The sequence below is a fragment of the Trachypithecus francoisi genome, unplaced genomic scaffold (genome assembly GCF_009764315.1).
Source record: "Trachypithecus francoisi isolate TF-2019V2 unplaced genomic scaffold, Tfra_2.0 Lachesis_group1, whole genome shotgun sequence".
Taxonomy (NCBI): Eukaryota; Metazoa; Chordata; class Mammalia; order Primates; family Cercopithecidae; genus Trachypithecus; species Trachypithecus francoisi.
The window spans coordinates 16907711-16927790 of NW_022681454.1; the positions used below are offsets into that span (position 1 = coordinate 16907711).

At 38.1% G+C, this 20080-nt stretch overlaps 1 protein-coding gene across 11 annotated transcripts; it reads right to left on the reverse strand.

Moving 5' to 3' along the window:
• Nucleotides 1-3157: 3157 nt before the first annotated feature.
• Nucleotides 3158-20079, reverse strand: DCAF16 (DDB1 and CUL4 associated factor 16). Of its 11 annotated transcripts, none has more exons than XR_004437858.1 (4): nt 19717-20043; nt 14449-14567; nt 13736-14088; nt 3158-4770 (listed from the first exon to the last, which is right to left on the reverse strand). XR_004437858.1 is itself a non-coding variant. In XM_033213870.1 (4 exons), exon 4 carries the CDS (start codon nt 13470-13472, stop codon nt 12822-12824), a length of 651 nt encoding a protein of 216 aa, XP_033069761.1. In that variant the 5' UTR covers nt 13473-14103; nt 14449-14567; nt 18995-19093; nt 19717-20045; the 3' UTR covers nt 11631-12821. The 11 variants fall into 11 exon arrangements, 7 of the variants coding, with proteins under 7 accessions (XP_033069761.1, XP_033069760.1, XP_033069759.1 ...); XR_004437856.1 differs by having other exon boundaries at nt 13736-14103; nt 19717-20042; XR_004437857.1 differs by lacking the exon at nt 3158-4770 and adding an exon at nt 10330-10425 and having other exon boundaries at nt 13736-14103.
• Between the last annotated feature and the right edge of the window lies 1 nt (nt 20080).

Sequence of the window (20080 nt, forward strand, 5' to 3'; positions counted from 1 at the left end):
GAATGATCACAATTACTCCTACTTTCTTATACAACACCTGCCTCCCATACTGTTTTTTTTTTTAGTCACTACCTGCTGGGGATGCACTGGAGTCTGCACTGACCTCAATGTTCAGCAAAAATCTGCTCTTAGGCCTTGGCCTTTGGGAGGCTACATAGCTAACTTCCACCTTCAACATTGTCTTTGTTATTCCAGAAATTGTACCTGATCAATAATAATGGTTTGATTTTCAGACAAACATCATATCTGGTCAGATTAACAGCATCTGCAGTATTAATGAAGGAAGCATATTATTAAGGTGATGCTAATTGCTAAACTACACAAGTAGCTTGACATGGTTTTTTTGCTCACATTAAAGTGACTGAGTTACTGGTCTCTGGACTTCTTTCCTGTCTAAACTGGATCAAGGATCAGCTCCTTCTATCTTGTGGGTCCACCATCCCCTAGAGCCTAACAGTCATCTGCATCCAGCCAGCAAAATGCAAAAAAGAACACAGAGAAGTTATATTCACTTCTAAAGCAACTTGGCCTTGAAGTAGTAATACACCAATTCTGTTGTCACTCCATTGGCAAAAACTGATATGCACTATCTAGATATAAGGGGGGTCAGGGAAATGTAATTTCTGGCTGGCTAGCAATTTTTCATAACTGTACACTACGAAAAGGGAGCACACTTTTTTTTATTGTTTTTTTTTTTTTTTGAGGCAGAGTCTCGCTCTATCGCCTGGCTGGAGTGCAGTGGCACAATCTTGGTTCACTGCAGCTTCCACCTCCCGGGTTCAAGCAATTCTCCTGCTTCAGCTACCCGAGTAGCTGGGACTACAGGAGTGTGCTGTCATGCCTGGCTAATTTTTTTTGTATTTTTAGTAGAGACGGGATTTCACCATGTTGGCCAGGATGGTCTTGATCTCCTGACCTCGGGGAGCACTCATTTGTAATGGACATACAATTACCTAGTGCAAATAATTCAGACTTATTGCAGATTATCTGTTTTGTTTTGTTTTGTTTTTAAACAAGGTCTCTTACTCTGTCACCCAGGCTGGAGTATAGTGGTGTTAGAAGTTATCCTTCCATCTCAGTTTCTTGAGTAGCTGGGACTACAGGTGCATGCCACCACCATACCTGGCTAATTTTTAAAAATTTTGGTAAAGATGAGGTTTCCCTATGTTGCCCAGGCTGGTCTCACACTCCTGAACTCAAGCGATCCTCTCACCTGGGCCTCCCAAAATGCTGGGATTATAGGCATGAACCACCGCATCTGGCCTGAACATTCATTTCTAAATAAAGGTAAACAAAAACATTCCAGTTATAAATTGAAGTGAAAAAAATCTCACTGCAATGTAAGTTTTATGAAGATGGGAATTTTTGTCTGTTTTGTTTATTGCTAAATTCTTAGCGCTTGGCACTGTGTAGGTGCTCAATAAATATTTGTTGAGTGACTAACTGAATGAATGTGCTTCTATCAATAAACAAAAACATTAATGTGTACGTACTACAAAAGTAAAGTGCTACAAATAATTAATAATTGTGAAAAGTGTCAATTTTTTGTACAGAAACTGATACTGAGAACTTTCTGGTAGTTGAATAACAGGGAAGTAGAAGGATAATATTTAAAATAGTAAGACTAGAGAATGTCTAAAAGAATACCTCAAAAATGTAAAAAAAATTTAAATAATAATAAATGGTAGAATAATACAGATTTGGTTATTTATCATTCATTGTAATGCAGAATTGGTGTGCTAACATTCAAAATTTTAAACAAAATAAGTGTTAAGAACTGTTCGATTTTTAGTTAATTTATGCCACTTAGATAATTAGATTTTAGGAAGAAGTCCAATTTGGGAATTCTTCAGTCTTTTGGGGATAACTTAAAAACAGAATGTCAACTTTCCTACCCAAATTTCATGAAAACAAAAAAAAACAAAAAAAACCCCTCCAAAGATGTAAATGTCATATATGATAAATCCCCTTGAATTTGGATAAAATAAGGAATGTGAAGAAAAAGAGAAAGTATTACGGAAAAATGAAGATACCCACAAATATTCTCTTCTCAGTAATCAAATTTGAAAATGTATCTTAAATGTGAAAGCTAAAACTACACATCTTCTAAAAAAATGGGAGACTGTCTTCATAATATTCAAGTTAACAAAGATTTGTTAAAGCATTAACCATAATACAAAAAGAAATCTGATAAATTAGATTTCATCAAAGTTGAAAACTTCTACTCATCAAAATATACCATTAAGAAAACAATGGCTGGGTGTGGTGGCTCACGGCCGTAATCTCAGCACTTTGGGAGGTCAAGGCGGGCAGATCAGTTGAGGTCAGGAGTTCGAGACCAGCCTGGCCAAAATGGAGAAACCCTGTCTCTACTAACAACAACAACAAAAAACCTACAAAAATTAGCTGGGTGTGGTGGTACACACCTGTAATCCCAGTTACTTGGGAGGCTGAGGCACAAGAATTGCTTGAGCTTGGGAGGCAGAGGTTGCAGTGAGCTGAGGTCGCGCCACTGCACTCCTGCCTAGGCATCAGAGTGAGACTCTGTCTTAAAAAAAAGAAAAGAAACAGGCAAGGCATAGAATGGCAGAAAAAATTCATTATATAAATAAACAACTTGTATACAGTGTATATAAAGAAATCCTACAGGCTGAGCATGGTGGCTCATGCCTGTAATTTCAGCTGGGGGATTTTGGGAGGTTGAGAGGGGAAGATCATCTGAGGTCAGGATTTTCAGACAAGCCTGGGCAGCAGTGTGAGCCCATTTCCAAAAAATAAAAAAACAGAACTACAAATTAATAAGAACAAGATAGTCTATTTTACAAGTGGGCAAAAAACTTGGACAAGTACTTGCAAAGAGGTATCTGAATGTCCCACAAGCATATAAAAAGATGTTTAACAACACTGATCAAAGAAATGCAAATTAGAGTCACACTCGACACCATTACACCACCACCAGAATGAGTAAAATTAAAAGGACTGACAACTGGAACTTCCATACATTGTTGGTGAGAGTATAAAATGATACAGTCACGTTAAAAAGTGTTTGGCAGTTTTATTAAAACTAAATACACAACTACTCTGCTATAGCAATTTGATGCCTAGGTATATGACCAAAGGAATGAATGCACATATCCACAAAAAAAAAAACAAAACAATACATACAGAATGTTTATTATAGGTTTATTCATAATAACAAAAAATTGGAAATAACGTAAATGTCAACAGGTAAAAGGATAAACAAATAATGATATATTCATATAATCAAATAGTCTATAACAATAAAAAAAGAACAAGTACATTGATAAAAGAAGACAGGCATAAAACAATATATACAATATGATTCCATTCACATGAATTCTGAGAACAAGCAAAACTAATAGATCTTTAGAAAAGAGTAGTTATTTCTGGGAGCTGTATAGACTAGGAAAGGGCACAAGAGAATTTGAAATTTGTAATACTTTGATCTGAGTGTATACATTTTTATATGATCTTGATATGAATGTATACGTATTTTAAAAAATCAAGTACACTTATTAGTGCACTCTACTGTATATATGTTATTTCTTACTTAGAAAAAAGGAGATGGACAAATTGGCCTGGCATGGTTTACTCAATAGATTTGATAACAGAGAGAAAAACCCATCAGCATACATATCACTTGCAAGTAAATACAAATTCATTCTGAGATTATGTAATATTAATATAAACAAAGCATAGAAAAAAATCCTGAACCATAACTCATAAGGAAACACCTAAAATATTACATAGGAATATATTATGGACCAGCCACTGTATGTAACTATATCTTGATAGCAAAAATAGCATGGAAGATGAAAAACAATATCGAATTTCAGAATATTATTTTTAAAAAGTAGATACAGGTTGAGTATCCCTTATCTGAAATGTGTGGGAACAGAAGTGCTTTGGATTTAACTTTTTCAGATTTTGGAATATTTGCGTATACATAATGAGATATTTTTGGGATGGGAAGTCTAAACATGAAATTCATTCATGTTTCATATATACATAGCTTAAAGGTAATTTCATACAATAGTTTTAATAAACTATGTATTATGTGCCTTTGTTTTGACGACCTGTCACATGAGGTCAGGTGTGAAATTCTCCACTTGTGGTGTCATGTTGGCACTCAAAAAGTTTTGGATTTTGGAGCATTTCAGATTTTGAATTTTTGGATTAGGAATGCTCAACCTGTAATTCTTCATGCTTTTGATTCTACAGAGGCTAAAATTTAAACAAAAAGCTCGCTGAAATTACTGCTATAGACCATGCATTATTTCTGTAAATAAATACAAAATTGAGATTTGCCTAAGCAAATCATATACAAAAACAAATTGAAAAACTTTATTTTCTGGAAATATGTTCTGCGGTGCACATCTTAATGAAGGTCAGCATCTACAGAAAACTGTGGCGTATGATGCCATAAGGACCAATCTAATTACAGCTGACAAGACTCCAATTTGACTATACTTTTAATGTCAAATTTTAAAAATCTGGTTACTAAATAACATACTTTCTAAGAAATAAAATTTCAAATTTCTTGCTCATTTATACACTTCCCATTGTACTCAAATACTTTGTTCACAGTTTTCCGAGAGACCGACTTCCTGGAACCTCCGTCCTCCTTACTTGACACAGTAGTTATCCTGGGACTTTCCTCATTTTCCTTTGTGACATCTTTTAGTTTCAGGATCCCAGCCTCCTCAGATTACTCCCTCATTTCGGTGAAGTACATCCTCCAGTGGCTTCCTAAGAAAGCGTAGATGGTGAGATAAAATTCTGAGACCATGCAAATCTTAAGGTATCTTTATTTTAGCCCCACTCTTGATTGGATTATTTGAGTACAAAATTCTAGGTTGAAAATCATTTCTTTTTAAATTTAAAGACCTTGCTTTCATAACCTTCCAGCATCCAGTGTTGCTACCAAGAAGTCTACATGCCATTTTGAAAACGTATCCTTTTTATGTACTTTCCCCCGCTACCTTTTTTGGGAAGCTTTTAGGTCCTTCTATAACTCTAGCATTCTGAAATATCCTAACAATGTGCTTTGGTATTTTTTAATTCATTTCACAGGGCACTTAGTGGACTCTTTTAATTTAGGAGACTAAGTCTTACATTTTCGGGAAATGTCCTTTAATTTTTTCTCTCCCCTTGTTTTTCTGTTCTCTCATTTTGGAACTCTTATTTATTAGATGTTGCAAATTATTCAGGTTTCAAGTTTCTTTTTTGTTCTTGCCTACTTTTCATTTCTTTGTTCTACTGTTCAAAATTTCTTCAAGTTATATTCTAATACATCTACTGAATGCTTAATTTTGGTGTCCTGTTTTTCCAATAGCTTTTGCTCTTGGATTGTTCATTTTTAAAAATAGCATCCTGATCCTATTTAATGGAAGCAGTATATTTGTTTCTGAGAATATCACAGCTTCTTTATGTTCATCTTTCATGTTGAAAGTTTCCTCAAATATCTAGTGATCCTTGGCTATCTGTGTATAGTGATTTCAAGTGACGGAAAGCTGTGTATGAATGAGCAGGGCTTGTGGACTCTCAGTTTCACTGTAACAAATAATCGAGTGTCAAGCTGGTTTTTTTACTGCTAGTCTTTTTGGGTTGGGTGAGCAGGGCTGGGTATAAACCCCATTGCCAGATTCTGTAGCCAGGTGGAGAATTTGGACTGGAGGCTCATAATGTTCAGAATACTCACATTCTGTCAATCATTTTGTCTTCCATATAGGACATCACTATCACTACCATCCTCCCCCTGTACTCAGTTCTATTTGGTTTAATTTCTCCAGACAATAAGGCTTCAGTCATTTGCTAGAGAGATAGCTGCCTGCCTACAAAGGGAGAGCAAAGATAAACTTTCAAATAATCCCCTGGTTTCAACTTTATTACTCCCACCTTCCAGGGTACCTTGTGCCTTTAAATCCTTCAGTCTTTTGGGGGTTCTGGAAGGCAAAGATAGCTGTTCCAAATTTGTGAACCTTTTCTGTGATGAAAAATGGTTGTCTTAACTCTGCTACCTATCAAGTATTTTTCTTTTTTTTAAAGAGTAATATACTTGCCCTTCCTGGTAAAGAAGAGTGAGAAAGTAACTGCTTAAAACACACAGAGATGGCCGGGCCTGGTGGCTCATGCCTGTAATCCCAGCACTTTGCAAGGCTGAGGCAGGCGGATCATGAGGTCAGGAGATTGAGACCATCCTGGCCAACACGGGAAAACCATCTCTACTAAAATACAAAAAATTAGCCGGGCATGGTGGTGCACACCTGTAGTCCCAGCTACTCGGGAGGCCAAGGCAGGAAATTGCTTGAACACAGGAGGTGGAGATTGCAGTGAGCTGAGATCGCACCACTGCACTCCAGCCTGGTGACAGAGTCTCCATTTCACAACAACCAACCACAAACCCAAACTACCTGCTGTTGAGACAGCATTTAAAAAATTTGTGTTTGCAAATATTGTAGTGGTTATGTGGTTATTTTAGCTAAATACCACGTGTCTCCTATAAAAAGTCTCATATCTGCAATTGGGCCTCCTCTTCTGACACTCAACAACAGTTCTAAGAAATAAATATATAAGAAATACAACTTGGGTCAACTATGTGTGAGCCTTCCTCACCCCCAGTCTCTTATTATTAAATATTATTATTTTAGAGACGGGTACTTGCTCTGGTGCCCACGTTGCAGTGCAGTGGTATGATCATAACCCACTGCAACCTCAAACTCCTCAGCTCAAGCAATCCTCCCAATTTAGCCTCCTGAGTAGCTGGGACTACGGGTGTGCACGAGCACTGCTCCTGGCTACTAGTCGATTACTTAGACATAAGAAAACAACACATACTGGAAAGAGTCAAGACAGTTCCTGGGAACAACTATATGGACTGAAACCCAAGCTTAATCCATGCCACTATCATATTTATAGGGTTGCAGATAAAATGCAAGAAACTAAATTCAAATTTCAGGTAAATAATATAACTTTTTTCTGGCATATGTGCCATATTTCATTATTTATCTCAAATTCAAATGTATTTGGGTGTCCTGTATTTCTGTTTGCTAAATCTGGCAATCCAACCCATTTCAAGAAACATGTTCCAAGTAGGATGTGACTAACATAGAAAAACTGCATTCAAAGAAGGAAACTGGGGTCTGGACCTTTCAAGGCATGGGAGTCTACTTAAGTACCAAATAGGTAGAAAGGGACCAACATCATATAACACACTTTGCAGTAAGTCTACAAGGAATGCATTGGCTGTGGCCAACATTAATGTCAGCCTTCAATTGATTCAGAAATTAGAATTCTTCTGGTAGTGGCTGCACCCTTCTTTCACCAGAGTTCTGCCACTCTATCAGGACATTCTGGTTACTCAGGGTGCAACCATAAAGCCCATCTAGGGTCTTTTTTGATGGAAGATGGCCATACCCTTGGGCTGTTCCACTTGTTTGGGTACCTCTCAAAGGAAGTTGCCCCTACTGGTCCATTGCTTAATTTATTATAAACCAAAACCATCAGCTGATACACTGGAGTGTCAGGTCCCACAGCTGATACCACAGATGGAAGGGTAATATTAGGCACAGGCGAGCAGTTAACCCAAACTTAACAATATCCCCCCAAATAAAACTATAGTACCAGCTCCTTGTTAACTGCAACACTCATTTTAGGAGTTTCATCTGGTTTGTTGCTAATCTGATAAAGTAGCTTGGTTGCTGTGTATACTAGGAAGTCAGTTTTAATCTTGTTAGACTCAGTTTAATCTGAGTCCCTTCTGAATGATTCTTGTTATATACAGCCTAACTCTCCTAATGATCCCAGGAATTTTCATATCACGTGTCATGTCAGCATCATGTTTTCCCAAATAAACTGCCCAAATTCCAGTCAAATTCCTGTTTTATGATTCAACTTGAAACTGCTGTTAACATTTTTAACTGCCTCCATAGTTTAGAAGCAATAACCCTATAGCTGTCTTCCTGTTACACTATTATACTCCATTTTTTTTTTTTTTAAACCAGGTACCAGTGTAACATCAGCACTCTGGGAGGCTGAGGTGGGAGGATCGCTTGAGCTCAGGAGTTCCTGACCAGCCTGAGTGAAACTGTGTCTACAAAGAAATACAAAAATTGGCCTGTGTGGTGGTGTGCACCTGTAGTCCAGAGCTACCAACGAAGTTAAGGTGGATCGCTTGAGCCTGGGAGGTCGAGGCTGCGGTGAGCCAAGATCATGCCCCTGCACTGCAGCTTAGGCAAGAGTGAAACCCTGTGTCCAAAAAATACATAAAAAATGAAAACCAGGCATTCATTTTCCACATCTCATTGAGAAGAGCTGGTCATAGCTCTCACAGAAGATGGGAAGCCAGCAAGTGTCACGTCACTGGTATATCCTCATCCTTTCCACTTCTTGGTCTCAGTTGCAAACTTTTACAATAAGTCTCACTGCTGCTGCTAATTGACAGGAAGAGCTTGGCAAGCTGCATAATTAGCAGACTCAAATATGCAGTCATTAACTCAACTTTATTTAAAATTATTTGAGACACAGCATAGATATTTTTCTTTTAGCAGCAGCAAGTTGACAGAAGCACTGGTGGTTGGTCCAGAGAATGTAACTCCCTCATTTCAATAGATATCACTGGTGGACAGGTATGTTACCAGCTTGCAGTTATCTCATGAAGTCTGGGAAGCTATCCAGATTTCTTAGGCTGTTCCATATATCCTAGCTACCTGAGCAAAACTTTTGGCCCTGATCTTTGTGCCACTGCCTTGTGATTAGCAGATATAATTTAAATCTGTATACAAAGTATCTATATATTTTCTCCATTTCCTTGGCTGAGTATCATTGTGGGGGTTTAATTGAAGTGTGTCCTCCACATGAATCTTCATTACATGTGGATGGCTGCTCCATTCAATTCTTTTATATGATTCTCCACGATAAGCTATTTTCAGTATGTGAAAGGCCAACATACAGATTACGGTTTAGGTTTATTTAGTATGACCCTATATAGCAGAAATGGCTTGAGGTAATATATAGGTTCATGTATTTTAAAACTAATTTCCTACGTGTAGTAATCTTATTTAGTTTTGCATTCCCAGTGTCTGTACTAGAGTAGGCACTTCTCCATAGCAATATTGGATGAATGGCTAAATTTCTAACAAGAGATATTTAAAACTAACAGGCTGCTCCAAAAGACATGTTCTCTAACACTGGAGCCAAAAGTAGAAAACCAGATGCAAGCCAACTTACGCATAAGAAAATAACCCAAGTGACTTCTAAAGTCTTTAAATGCTTTAGCTATTTATACTAATATCAAAACATTTTCATCAGACTTTTTTTTCAAAAATTTTTATATGGACAGGTGTGATAGAAGGCCCAGCAGGAAGGGCTTCTATCCCCCATAGGAGACATATCATATGCCCTCCTGCCATGCATGTATGGATTGTTTCCTTTTCTTAGGAAGCAGATGGGATTAAAAGACCTGATTATGGTCTTTGAGGCTCAAGGTATCTGGACTGTTTTAATAAAAATGTTGCCTATGGCTAGGCACGGTGGCTCACACCTGTAATCCCAGCACTTTGGGAGGCTGAGGCAGGTAGATCACCTTAAGTCAGGAGTTAGAGACCAGCTTGACCAATTGAGAAACCCTGTCTCTACTAAAAATACAAAATTAGCCGGGTGTGGTGACACATGCCTATAATTCCAGCTACTCGGGAAGCTGAGAAAAACTGCTTGAACCCGGGAGGTGGAGGTTATGGTGAGCCGAGACTGCGCCATTGCACTCCAGCCTGGGCAGCAAGAGCAAAACTCCGTCTCAAAAAAAAAAAAAAAAAAAAAAAAAGTTGCCTATCTGCACTGAGAAAGTAAAAGATAGTTCATGTCCACTGGTTTAGAAATAGTTTCCTTATTCCTTTGATAAATATTTCTATAAAGAGAGGATAAATTCATTTTTATCCTAATTATAGTGACTGCATTTAACCAGAAGCCAACATAGTGAGTGCAAAGGTAGTAACTTCATTTCCAAACCCAGTGTTTATGCCACACAAAAAGTTAACTTAAGGCTTATTTAGGTACCTGTTATTTTGTGCAACCTGGAATTACTTAAAATATATAAACAAATAAGCTCACTTTGAATCTTGACTGAGTATCAGACATTTTCTTCTTCAAGTGCGTTTCTTCTCTAGAGATGTCAAGTCATCTCCTGTCAGACATACTATATAGATTCAGGTACTGTGTCTATTAACTCTATTCAGTACTTAGTGAATGTTGAATATGTCTTAAGCAAAGTAGGATCTATTTCATTTGTTGAGGACAAATGACCATACGCTGTTCAACATGTACAAAGCTATTGGTTTATTCAGCTGCCAAGCTGGGGAAAGGCTTCCTTTCGAAGTGAAGAGCAAATATGCATTCATGAGCAAGGCACTTTTATACACACACCAAGAGAGAAAAAAGAACATATTATGAACACATAAACATCAACATATTTTAATATTCAGACCTCTTGCCTACCTCCTCCCACCTCCCCTTAAACAAAAAAAAAAAAAAAAAAAAAAAAAAAAAAAAGGGGTTTCCTGTAACATTTTAGAAACCAGTTTCACAGAATATCTACATAGGAACAATTTCTGATACATTCAGTTACACTAACAATATGATATGGTTTCAGGTCAATAATTTCCACTAACAAATACTTTTATCTACAATTCCCTCTTTTTTTCCTTTAGACAACTAAGGCTCAGCAGAAATATTCATTAGGTTATAAGCATTCTTCTGTCTTCTTAAAATTGCTATATATTTACACAATTTATGATTCCTAACTGCCTTTTTTTTTTTTTTGAGATGTGTCTTGCTGTTGCCCAGGCTGGAGTGCAGTGGTGCGATCTTGGCTCATTGCAACCTCCACCTCCCAGGTTCAAGCAATTCTCCTGCCTCAGCCTCCCAAATAGCTGTTGATTACAGGTGCACGCCACTACGCCCGGCTAATTTTTGTAATTTTTGTATTTTTAGTAGAGATGGGTTTTCACCATGTTGGTGAAACCCCATCACGAACTCCCGATCTCAAGTGATCCACCTGCCTCAGCCTCCCAAAGTGTTGGGATTACAGGCATGAGCCACCGTGCCTGGCCTGCTTCAATTTTTTGATGCCACCTTGTAAACAGCACTTAATTATGGAGAATAGGAAAAAGCAAAACTAAAATAAGGAAGAGTATATATATATATATATATATATATACACACACACACACACACACACATACACTTTTCACAATCTCTTTTCTGATTCCTTTTAGATGTCCAGTCAACCAGGACCACACACAGATTTCATTTTATTTGTAGAGTATATGAAAAGATTTAATAGTCTCATGCATTTTATTTTACGTATACTGATTTCTACGTTTTGCCTCATTTAAATAAACAAAACAAGCCTCATTTACAAAGGCATATACTCTTCCTTGTTTGGCCAAAAGAAAATCTATAGCTAAATCTACTTAGAAAAACAATGCTGCTGAAACTCTTAACTTCAGATTGTATTAGGCTGAGATTTTCTAATAAGAAAGTTCTTTAAAATTAGAAGGGTTCCTGACGTTTGCAATGGATGTGGAAAGTACTTGAACTTTTACTCCAGGAAATGCTATACAGATTAAAATTTTAATCCATTAGCAGTTAATACTGAAAGCAGAAATGCTCTCTTAATCATTTTCCATTAATCTTTTGAAAGGTATTTTATTTACTCTTGACAAAAGTCTGAGTACCAAGATTCAGGAAACACATTCTCTACAGAACAGGTGTTTGTTTAATCCCAAGGGATGATCTTATAGGCTGATTTAGCCAGAGACAGCCTGGTGGGAGACTCTGATATAGAACGTTCATGATGTAATTTAAGTACCATAGTAAGTTTGTAGTAGTACAGGCTAAGCTTAAAATTGTACTCCTCTCTACCGCTCCCACCCCCTGCCAAAAAAAGAAAAAATAAAAGGAACCCTAAAGAGTGTCCTAGGTAGGCACATCTATATAAAAGCTGGGAAAGAAATCCCCATCCCTGCCATTTTCCTTTGTGTAGTTACTCAATTTAATTCAACTACCTCCATAGGAATGCATGTTAGAGAAGGGTATGCTCAGAAAGGTATTACTGTGGGTAGCTAACCTCTAGCTTTCAATAACAGCTGTTCTGAAGTCTGGATAACAAAAGGGGTGGTGGTCTAATTTTCTTCATTAATAATCAGATATCTCATTAAAGTCATTCAGAAAGGCAGAGTAAATTGGGATGGGTAGGGTGAGAAGTGAGTGTGAAGAATATTCAACTGGCTTTTGTAATATGGTCCCCTTAACTAATTCTCCATTGGTATTTTTTGTTGTTGTTGTTGTTTTGAGACTGAGTCTTGCTCTGTCACCCAGGTTGGAGTGCAGTGGCATAATCTTGACTCACGGCAACCTCTGCCTCCCTGGTTCAAGTGATTCTCCTGTTTCAGCCTCCCGAGTAGCTGGGATTACAGGCGTGCACTGCTGCACCCAGCTAATTTTTTTTTTAATTTTTAGTAGAGATGGGATTTCGCTGTGTTGGCAAGGCTGGTCTCAAATTTCTGACCTCAGGAGATCCACCCACCTCAGCCTCCTAAAGTGTTGGGATTACAGGCGTGAGCCACCACGCCTGGCCTTGATATTATCATTTTATCCACAGGGTTTGTCAAAGGGTATCCTCTTTGGCTTGCCAGGGCATAAGATAGTTTGACTGAGAAGACATTAGTGGGCTGTGTAATGACTAACTTTGTACCCCTTTCTCAATTAGCAACATCAGAGATATCACAGCAAATGGTAGATCTTTACAGTGATGCAGTTAGGAGTTTGTTAACTGCCTTTTGGAAGTCAGTGTAAGAATAAGTAGTGTTGATGGGTTCAGTACGAGTTGTTTCCTTAACTGTTTTAGTCAGCCAGCCACAGCAACACCCAGAAACACAAGAATTAGGGATCTGTTTTAGGTATTCAGGTATGGGTGTGGCTCTACTCAATGTTCGGCTTAGCTGTTTGGTGGCAAATTGCAGTGCTCCATTTAGAGTGGCATGATCTCTAGAGAGCCGGCTGGGACTTGTAAGAGGCTTTTGAAAAGGTGGGACTCCACAAGAGGCCAGAGGGGGCCATTCAGGAATTGGTTCCAGTTTGGGGACACAGTGGGAACAATGGGAGAGTCTTAGACCTATCTCTCGAAGTATATGGACTGGTGTGCTTGGATCCAAGAGTTTAGCATGATACAACCAGGAATTAGGATTTAAAGGTTTCCAAGTTGTGGAATATTTTAAAAGGCACTTAACCTGCCAGGCAAGACTCTCAAGAGGCGATAAGTTGGGTACCGTGGAGTCCTCTTCTTCAGAGGAATCCCACTCTTCCCCAGAACTCTCATTTAGGTAGCTAATGTTTTCTTCTTCCTCACTTTCTGAATCTGACAAGTGGTCAGGAGAGGGATTTCTAGGACCCATCTGAATAAAACAGAGTAAGAAACCAGAAAAAGGTAATAATCTAAGCCAGCAGAACACTTACTAACACTGGCAAATAGAAATAAGAGATGAAAAGTCCTTTCGCCAAGATTAATTTGTCTCTCAGTCCATTACGCACATAAAGTATGCTTGCAGCCCACACCACTGTGCTGTTCTTCAAGATTATGTTGTATATTCTTCACTTACAAAGAAGACATCTTAGTTTTCAGGACCAGTTCAATGTGTAAAAGTATTTAGTCACTTACCAGTGGCACAGGTCAGAGTATCTCCTTCAAATCCTGGCTACCCAAGAATACAAGAGGTCCTCATCTAGGCAAGCTGATTTACTTAGCATAGTCCCAATTGGTAGTGATACTGTGAAGAGACACTTTTTGTGCTGTTTTGCTGGCAGTGATATTATATCTACTTGACAACGAAAAGAAGCTCAGTAGTTGTCTTGGTTGTCCGCTGGTATAGCAACTTTTGTGCAGTGGGGAATGATGGGATGAGCTGTCAAGAACATCTGGTGTAAAAGGATCCGATGCTTTCCATAGGTGACGTAAATGCCCTTGGAAACTGGTGATTTAGCTGTTGGACTATCTGGAAAGGTAGCCTTAACCTGTGAATGAGAAGACTAGAGACATGATATTAAAGCCTGAAAGCACTGGATAACATTATTGCCTACCTAACCTCAGGATATCTAAAATCAGAACAAATGCTGAGCAAGAAGTCTTACAGACTCTTCCCTCTCTATCTCACAGGCTTAGGCCAATTTACCTGTTGGTAATAGCTCTTACAATCACAATATTGGGGAGGAAAGTCTGGGGCCATTTTAATTCTTTGTTGGTACATAACTGGGCCAGTTTGTATGCAGTTTTAGCCCAGAAAATTACTTTTGCAAAAGCTGATCCCTTATGTCCCAAACTCCAAATAGAGAGCTATAAAAGGTATTTATTTACTTTTATTTTATTTTTTTTACCTTCAGAGGTGCTTGTTGGAATTAGTTTTAGGGGGCCTGTCCTGGTGGTAGAGCTGCTAGATGTTAGGACTCTTGCTGGGACCTCAGAAGTTGTGATCCTATGACCAATTCTATATAAGCTGTTCCACAAAAAAGAAAAAAGCATGAAAACTGACCAGCTCCTTTTATAAAGATAACAAAAATAAATTTCAAACTTAGAGATGAACCAAACAAGAAAACTATAGGCTTACTTCACTTGCAAAATCCTAAATATCACTTAACAGAATCCAACAGTACATTAAAAAAAAATTATCAAATACAGCCTATCCCAGGAAAGTAAGAATAGCTCAAATTATAAAAAATGTACAAATTACCAGAACTAAAGGAAAAAAAGAGATCATTATATTGAATGTGGATAACCTTTGTTAGTTCCTGACCAACATGTATTTATGCTTTAAAAGACAAAACAAAACATTTTTACTAAACTAGAAGGAGAATGTAACTTTCTCAACTTGCTAAAGGTTATCTACCAAAATTTTAAGCAAACATTATCCTGAGTAAGATGAGATATATTTCCTTTAAAAGTGAAGTGAGGGGCAGGGCACAGTGGCTCATGCTTGTAATCCTAGCATTTTGGGAGGCCAAGGGTGGAGGACCACTTGAGGTCAGGAGTTCAAGACCAGCCTGGGCAACACAGCAAGACCCTGTCTCTACAAAAATTTTTAAAAAACTTTAGCCAGGTATGGTGGTGTGTGCCTTTAGTTCTAGCTACTTGGGAGGCTGAGGCAGGAGGATTGCTTGAGCCCAGGAGTTGGAGGCTGTGTAGTGAGCTATGATTACACTGCTGTACTCCAGTCTGGGTGATAGAATGAGATTGTTCTCAACAACAACAACAAAAAAGTGAAATTAGCTAAAGATGACCACGTTGACTGAGACTGATACTGTCTAACACAGGACGGAAAGTTCTAATCAACGTTTTTCTCTTTTTGGAAAAAGATATGTTAAGAATTGGAAGAGATAAAACTATTAGTTTACAGATGATATCATCTAATTAAAAAAAAAAACCAAACTTTTAGAGTTCAACAAGGTTCCTGATCTGAGATTAACCTATGACTATCCATTAATTTAATTACTTATATAACACTTATTATTTGCCATGTACTACTCTAGTAACTGCACAAATGTTAACTATTTTAAAATTCTTCTAACAACCCTAAAAGGTGGTACTTTTATTGTCCCCATCTTACCTGTGGATTAAGTTACGTGACCCAAGTCATTCATCTAGTAAGTCACAGGGCCAGTGTTTCAACTCAGGCACTGTTAACTTTTATACTAGCAATACTAACTAGACCATATATAAAGACATTTCACAGAAGGAAAAACAAACAACAAAAACCTAATCCTATAAAGAACCTAGGAACTAATCATTAATATATAAGATGTAATAAACAATATAGAAGATAATTTAAAATACAGACATTCCATGCTCTTGGATGGAACAAATATCATAAAGATATCAACTTTTTCCCTATTAATTTATACAATTCCAATCAAAATTTTAAGGAACTCTATATAAAGGCTATATAGAAAGAATAAAATTCCACATATAGCCAAATGAACTGTTTAAACAGAAGAGTAAGGGAGTTCCTATTCTTCAAGGTCTGTACTATGACTAACGTCACAGAAATTAAAATAGGGTAGCATTAGTGTAAGAACAGACAGTAGTCCAACAGAGCAGAAACAGAGCTATAGATAATTTGGGAATGTAATATAAAATAAGGTTGGTACATAAACTAAGGGTGAATGGATACGTTTAGTACATAATATTGGTACAGCTGGCTCACTATATTAAAAAAAGTAAAACTATTGGAACAAGAATTAACAAAAAATTAAGAACAAGGTTAAGAAAAAAAATGAAAAGCAAAACCATGTAATACCTATACATATAATGACATGTATAAGGGAGGATTCATGATGGATTAAAGATCTAAATGGGGATGGTAAAACCGTATAGTTAGTTAAATATAATACAGAATATCTTTGTGAAATGAGGCCAGGGAAAGATTTCTTAAACAAAAAAGCATAAAGCACCAGACCAAAAAATGAATTTAATCACATCACAATTAATCATTTCTGGACTGAACTAAAGATACCAAGGACAAAGTTAAATCAATTTTTAAGAAAGATAGCAACTTCAATAAAGAAATGAGCAAAGGACAAAGACATCTAAATTATAGAAGAGAAAATCCCAAAGCATGAACAATATGATCACATTATGCTGTCAGTTTGGTAGAATAAGAAAGCTGGATAATGCCAAGTGTCAGTGAGTTATTTTTTGGAACTGGCACTGCTGGTGGGATTGCAGAGTGGAGTAACTGTTCCTAACAGGCTGGCAGCACTAGTTAGGCAAACTATTTGCACATCTCACGATCTAGCAATCCTACTTTTGGGCACAGATAGCAAAGAAATCCCCATAAGAACATGTATGAAGATATACCCTGAAGCTACCTCTGTGATGACAGGAATTAGAAGCATTCCAGGTTCCTATACCTAGAGAAGTGGACTGGTAAAATGTGGTGGAAACACATTCCAAGTATATATAGCAACATAGGTGGCCTTTAAAGGCAGAGCTTTACATGAGAAAAGAAACAGTATCAATGTGTTGTTTATGCTACTCTGTAGGGGGCATTTCCAAAATTAAAGTCAGTGGACATTTTCATTATCGAATACACTGAGTTGTGCTATTAAGGTCATATGGTATGGCTTCAGGTCAGCAATTTTCCTCTAATGAGTATTTCTCTGGCTTTCACACACTCCTAGCACAGTGTCTGGCATATATGAGTGGCTCAGTAAATGTATCTGAAACAATCAGAGAATGGCAAAGGCTTGCAGTAAGTAACTACCACAGGCAAGTTCTATTTTACTCCAGGGAGAGAACAGTTCCCAAGTTATAGCTTGATTTGGTAATGTTAGACAAAGACAAATGAGATAATTTTTTAAGGCAGGATCAACATATATGATGCTACTACAGAAATATAAAGGAAACTGCTTATACCTTTAAGAAGAAACAATGTAATACTTCTTAGTTTATAATACTATTACCTGGTTCAATCTGAAAAAGAGTATTCAATCTTTGTCGTGGACCTGTTAGTCTTTATTAACTGAGACAGGAGAAGCTGTTGGTTTTTAATTGTGCTGTCCTCTAATATTTTTGCTATTTTTCACTTCAACCAGATTGCACCTGTGAGATTACTAATTGGCTAAACTTCGGTTACTATGTTACTCAGAAAATTTTTAAAAAGGCTCTTACTTTCCCATAATTGTTTTTGTTCTGTTTCACAGTACAGAAGTCAGGAAACATGTAAGCTTTAAGGCAGTACACTATGTTGTTTAAATTTAATCTAGCATCTTTAAAAAAATATTTTCAGATTATAATATCAAAAAATACTGAACCCCTCCCCCCATGGCTTTAACCATTGAAAAAAAAAACAACAAAAACAAACTTAACCAAAATATAGTTAGGCTGACCTCTGGCGGCCAGATGTCTCATTCTTCTGTAATTGACAAAATGGTGTGATGTCTCTGTTGGTGAGACAGCCAAGTTGAATACAATAAAGAAATACTAGCTGGCTCACGCCTGCAATCCCAACACTTTAGGAGGCAAAGGCGGGTGGATCACCTGAGGTCAGGAGTTCGAGACCAGCCTGGCCAACATGGAGAAACCCGTCTCTATTAAAAATACAAAAAAGTAGCCAGGCCTGTAACCCAGCTACTTGGGAGACTGAAGCAGGAGAATTGCTTGAACCTGGGGAGGCAGAGGTTGCAGTGAGCCAAGACTGCGCCATTGCACTCCAGCCTGGGTGACAGAGCAAGACTCTGTCTCAAAATAAAAATAGAAATAAATATTAGAAATATCACAAAGCAAAATTATGGGCAACACAAATGTTACCACATTCTTATCTTAACTAGCAGTTGAATATCTACAAAGTTTGAGGAATTAAGCAGGAGAATGGATAAGGTATGGCATATTAATACAATGGAGTACTATAGCAACCTGTCTGTGTCGCAGTTTCCTCATCTTAAAAGATCAAAGTTATCCTACAGGGTTTGTGAGCAATAAATGAAGTAAAGTGCTTAGAATGATAAAGGTCAATCACGTGCGAGTTACTATTATTAATATATCAATATGAACCACAGCAATATTGATTGAAAAAAGCCAGAGGCACATATAATTATTCATTTAATGGTTAAAACATGCAAAATAGTACAATATCCTCATTCAGGGATTTATTTAGTCATTAATATAAAAAATGTGTCATTAATATATAAAAATCTGCATGGTAAAAGTTAACAGTAAATTCAGAAAATCCATTCTTCGGAGTGAAGGTTAATTCAAAAGGAGAAAGATGTACAGGTGGCTTTAGTAATGTTCTATTTCGTCAGCTGGCAGTAGGTTACTGAGGTGTAGGAGAGGGAAAAACAGCTTCCCTCCATCCTCCTAGGTTCTTTGGCTGAGTTACAAATTAACTTGATATAGACATTAACAAGAAAAAAAACCCTACTTAACTACACATGCAGAGGAGTCCCACCATGGTCAGATGATTGAAGATTATACAGCATCCTACGCTACTCAAGAAATGGTGGTTTGCGGCTTTCTGGGGGATGGCTGGCCACAAAGTTGTGGAAAGGTGAGGGGAGGAAATAAACGGTGAATAAAAGTTGTCTTGGTATGCAGATAAAATCTCCCAGGTAACAAAAATTATCGCAGAGCTGCCCTCTTCGTGATATAGATGCTTTACTGATGTATATTTCCTCTGTAGATGTAAATTTCTTTTACAACAGGGCAGATTTTCAGAGCGATTCATGTGTCTGCATTTTATCAGAATACCTGCTCAAAATATACCCTAGAAGTATATTGTAGCGTGGCATATTCTGTTCTCCTACAGTCCTACAGTCTTATTTTTGGATGGTGCATCCTGAGATCCAACAGAAATTCTGCCTGATATAATTTCATTTAAAATTTAAAAACCTAGTTTCTACTCTTCTTTATTTTAACCACTACCCGAAAGACCTTTCCATTCTCTTGAGTTCTCCCTTAATACTCTGTCCTTATACCCGCTTGTAAACAGGGCCTCGACAGCTGCATATCTAGAAACGGCAGTAGCTAAGTTAGCCCGCACCCCCTTCGCAGCGATCCCCGGGCCGCCTGCATGCCCTGCGGAACCTCGCAGTCGGCTTCACCAGGGCAGGGACTAAGGCCTTCAAAAGACCGCATCCGTCTCCACTAACCTCGGGTCGCCCCGATCAACGGACTCAGCAGCGTCTCCCTTCTCAGAGGCGGCCGGGCCTCTGGAACGCGCTACGAACTTTCCTTTGTCGCTGTCTCTCGAAACGGAGCCCTCGCGTGGGGATCCCCCGCCCTTTGGCCACAAGGGAGGTTGTTATCTTCGGCAGATCTCCCGTTCTCACCCTTGGAGGATCGCTTCTTTCTCGCCTCACGCTCAACTGCACTACCCAGCTAGGCCTAACACTAGCAACCCTTACCCTCCCGCTGCTAGGCCACTCTGCTCCGCTCCCGCGCCGACACTACTTCCGGCCGAGTCAAGGTCCCTCCCCGTTAAAAACGCCACTTCCCTCCGTGAAAACTGTTGGA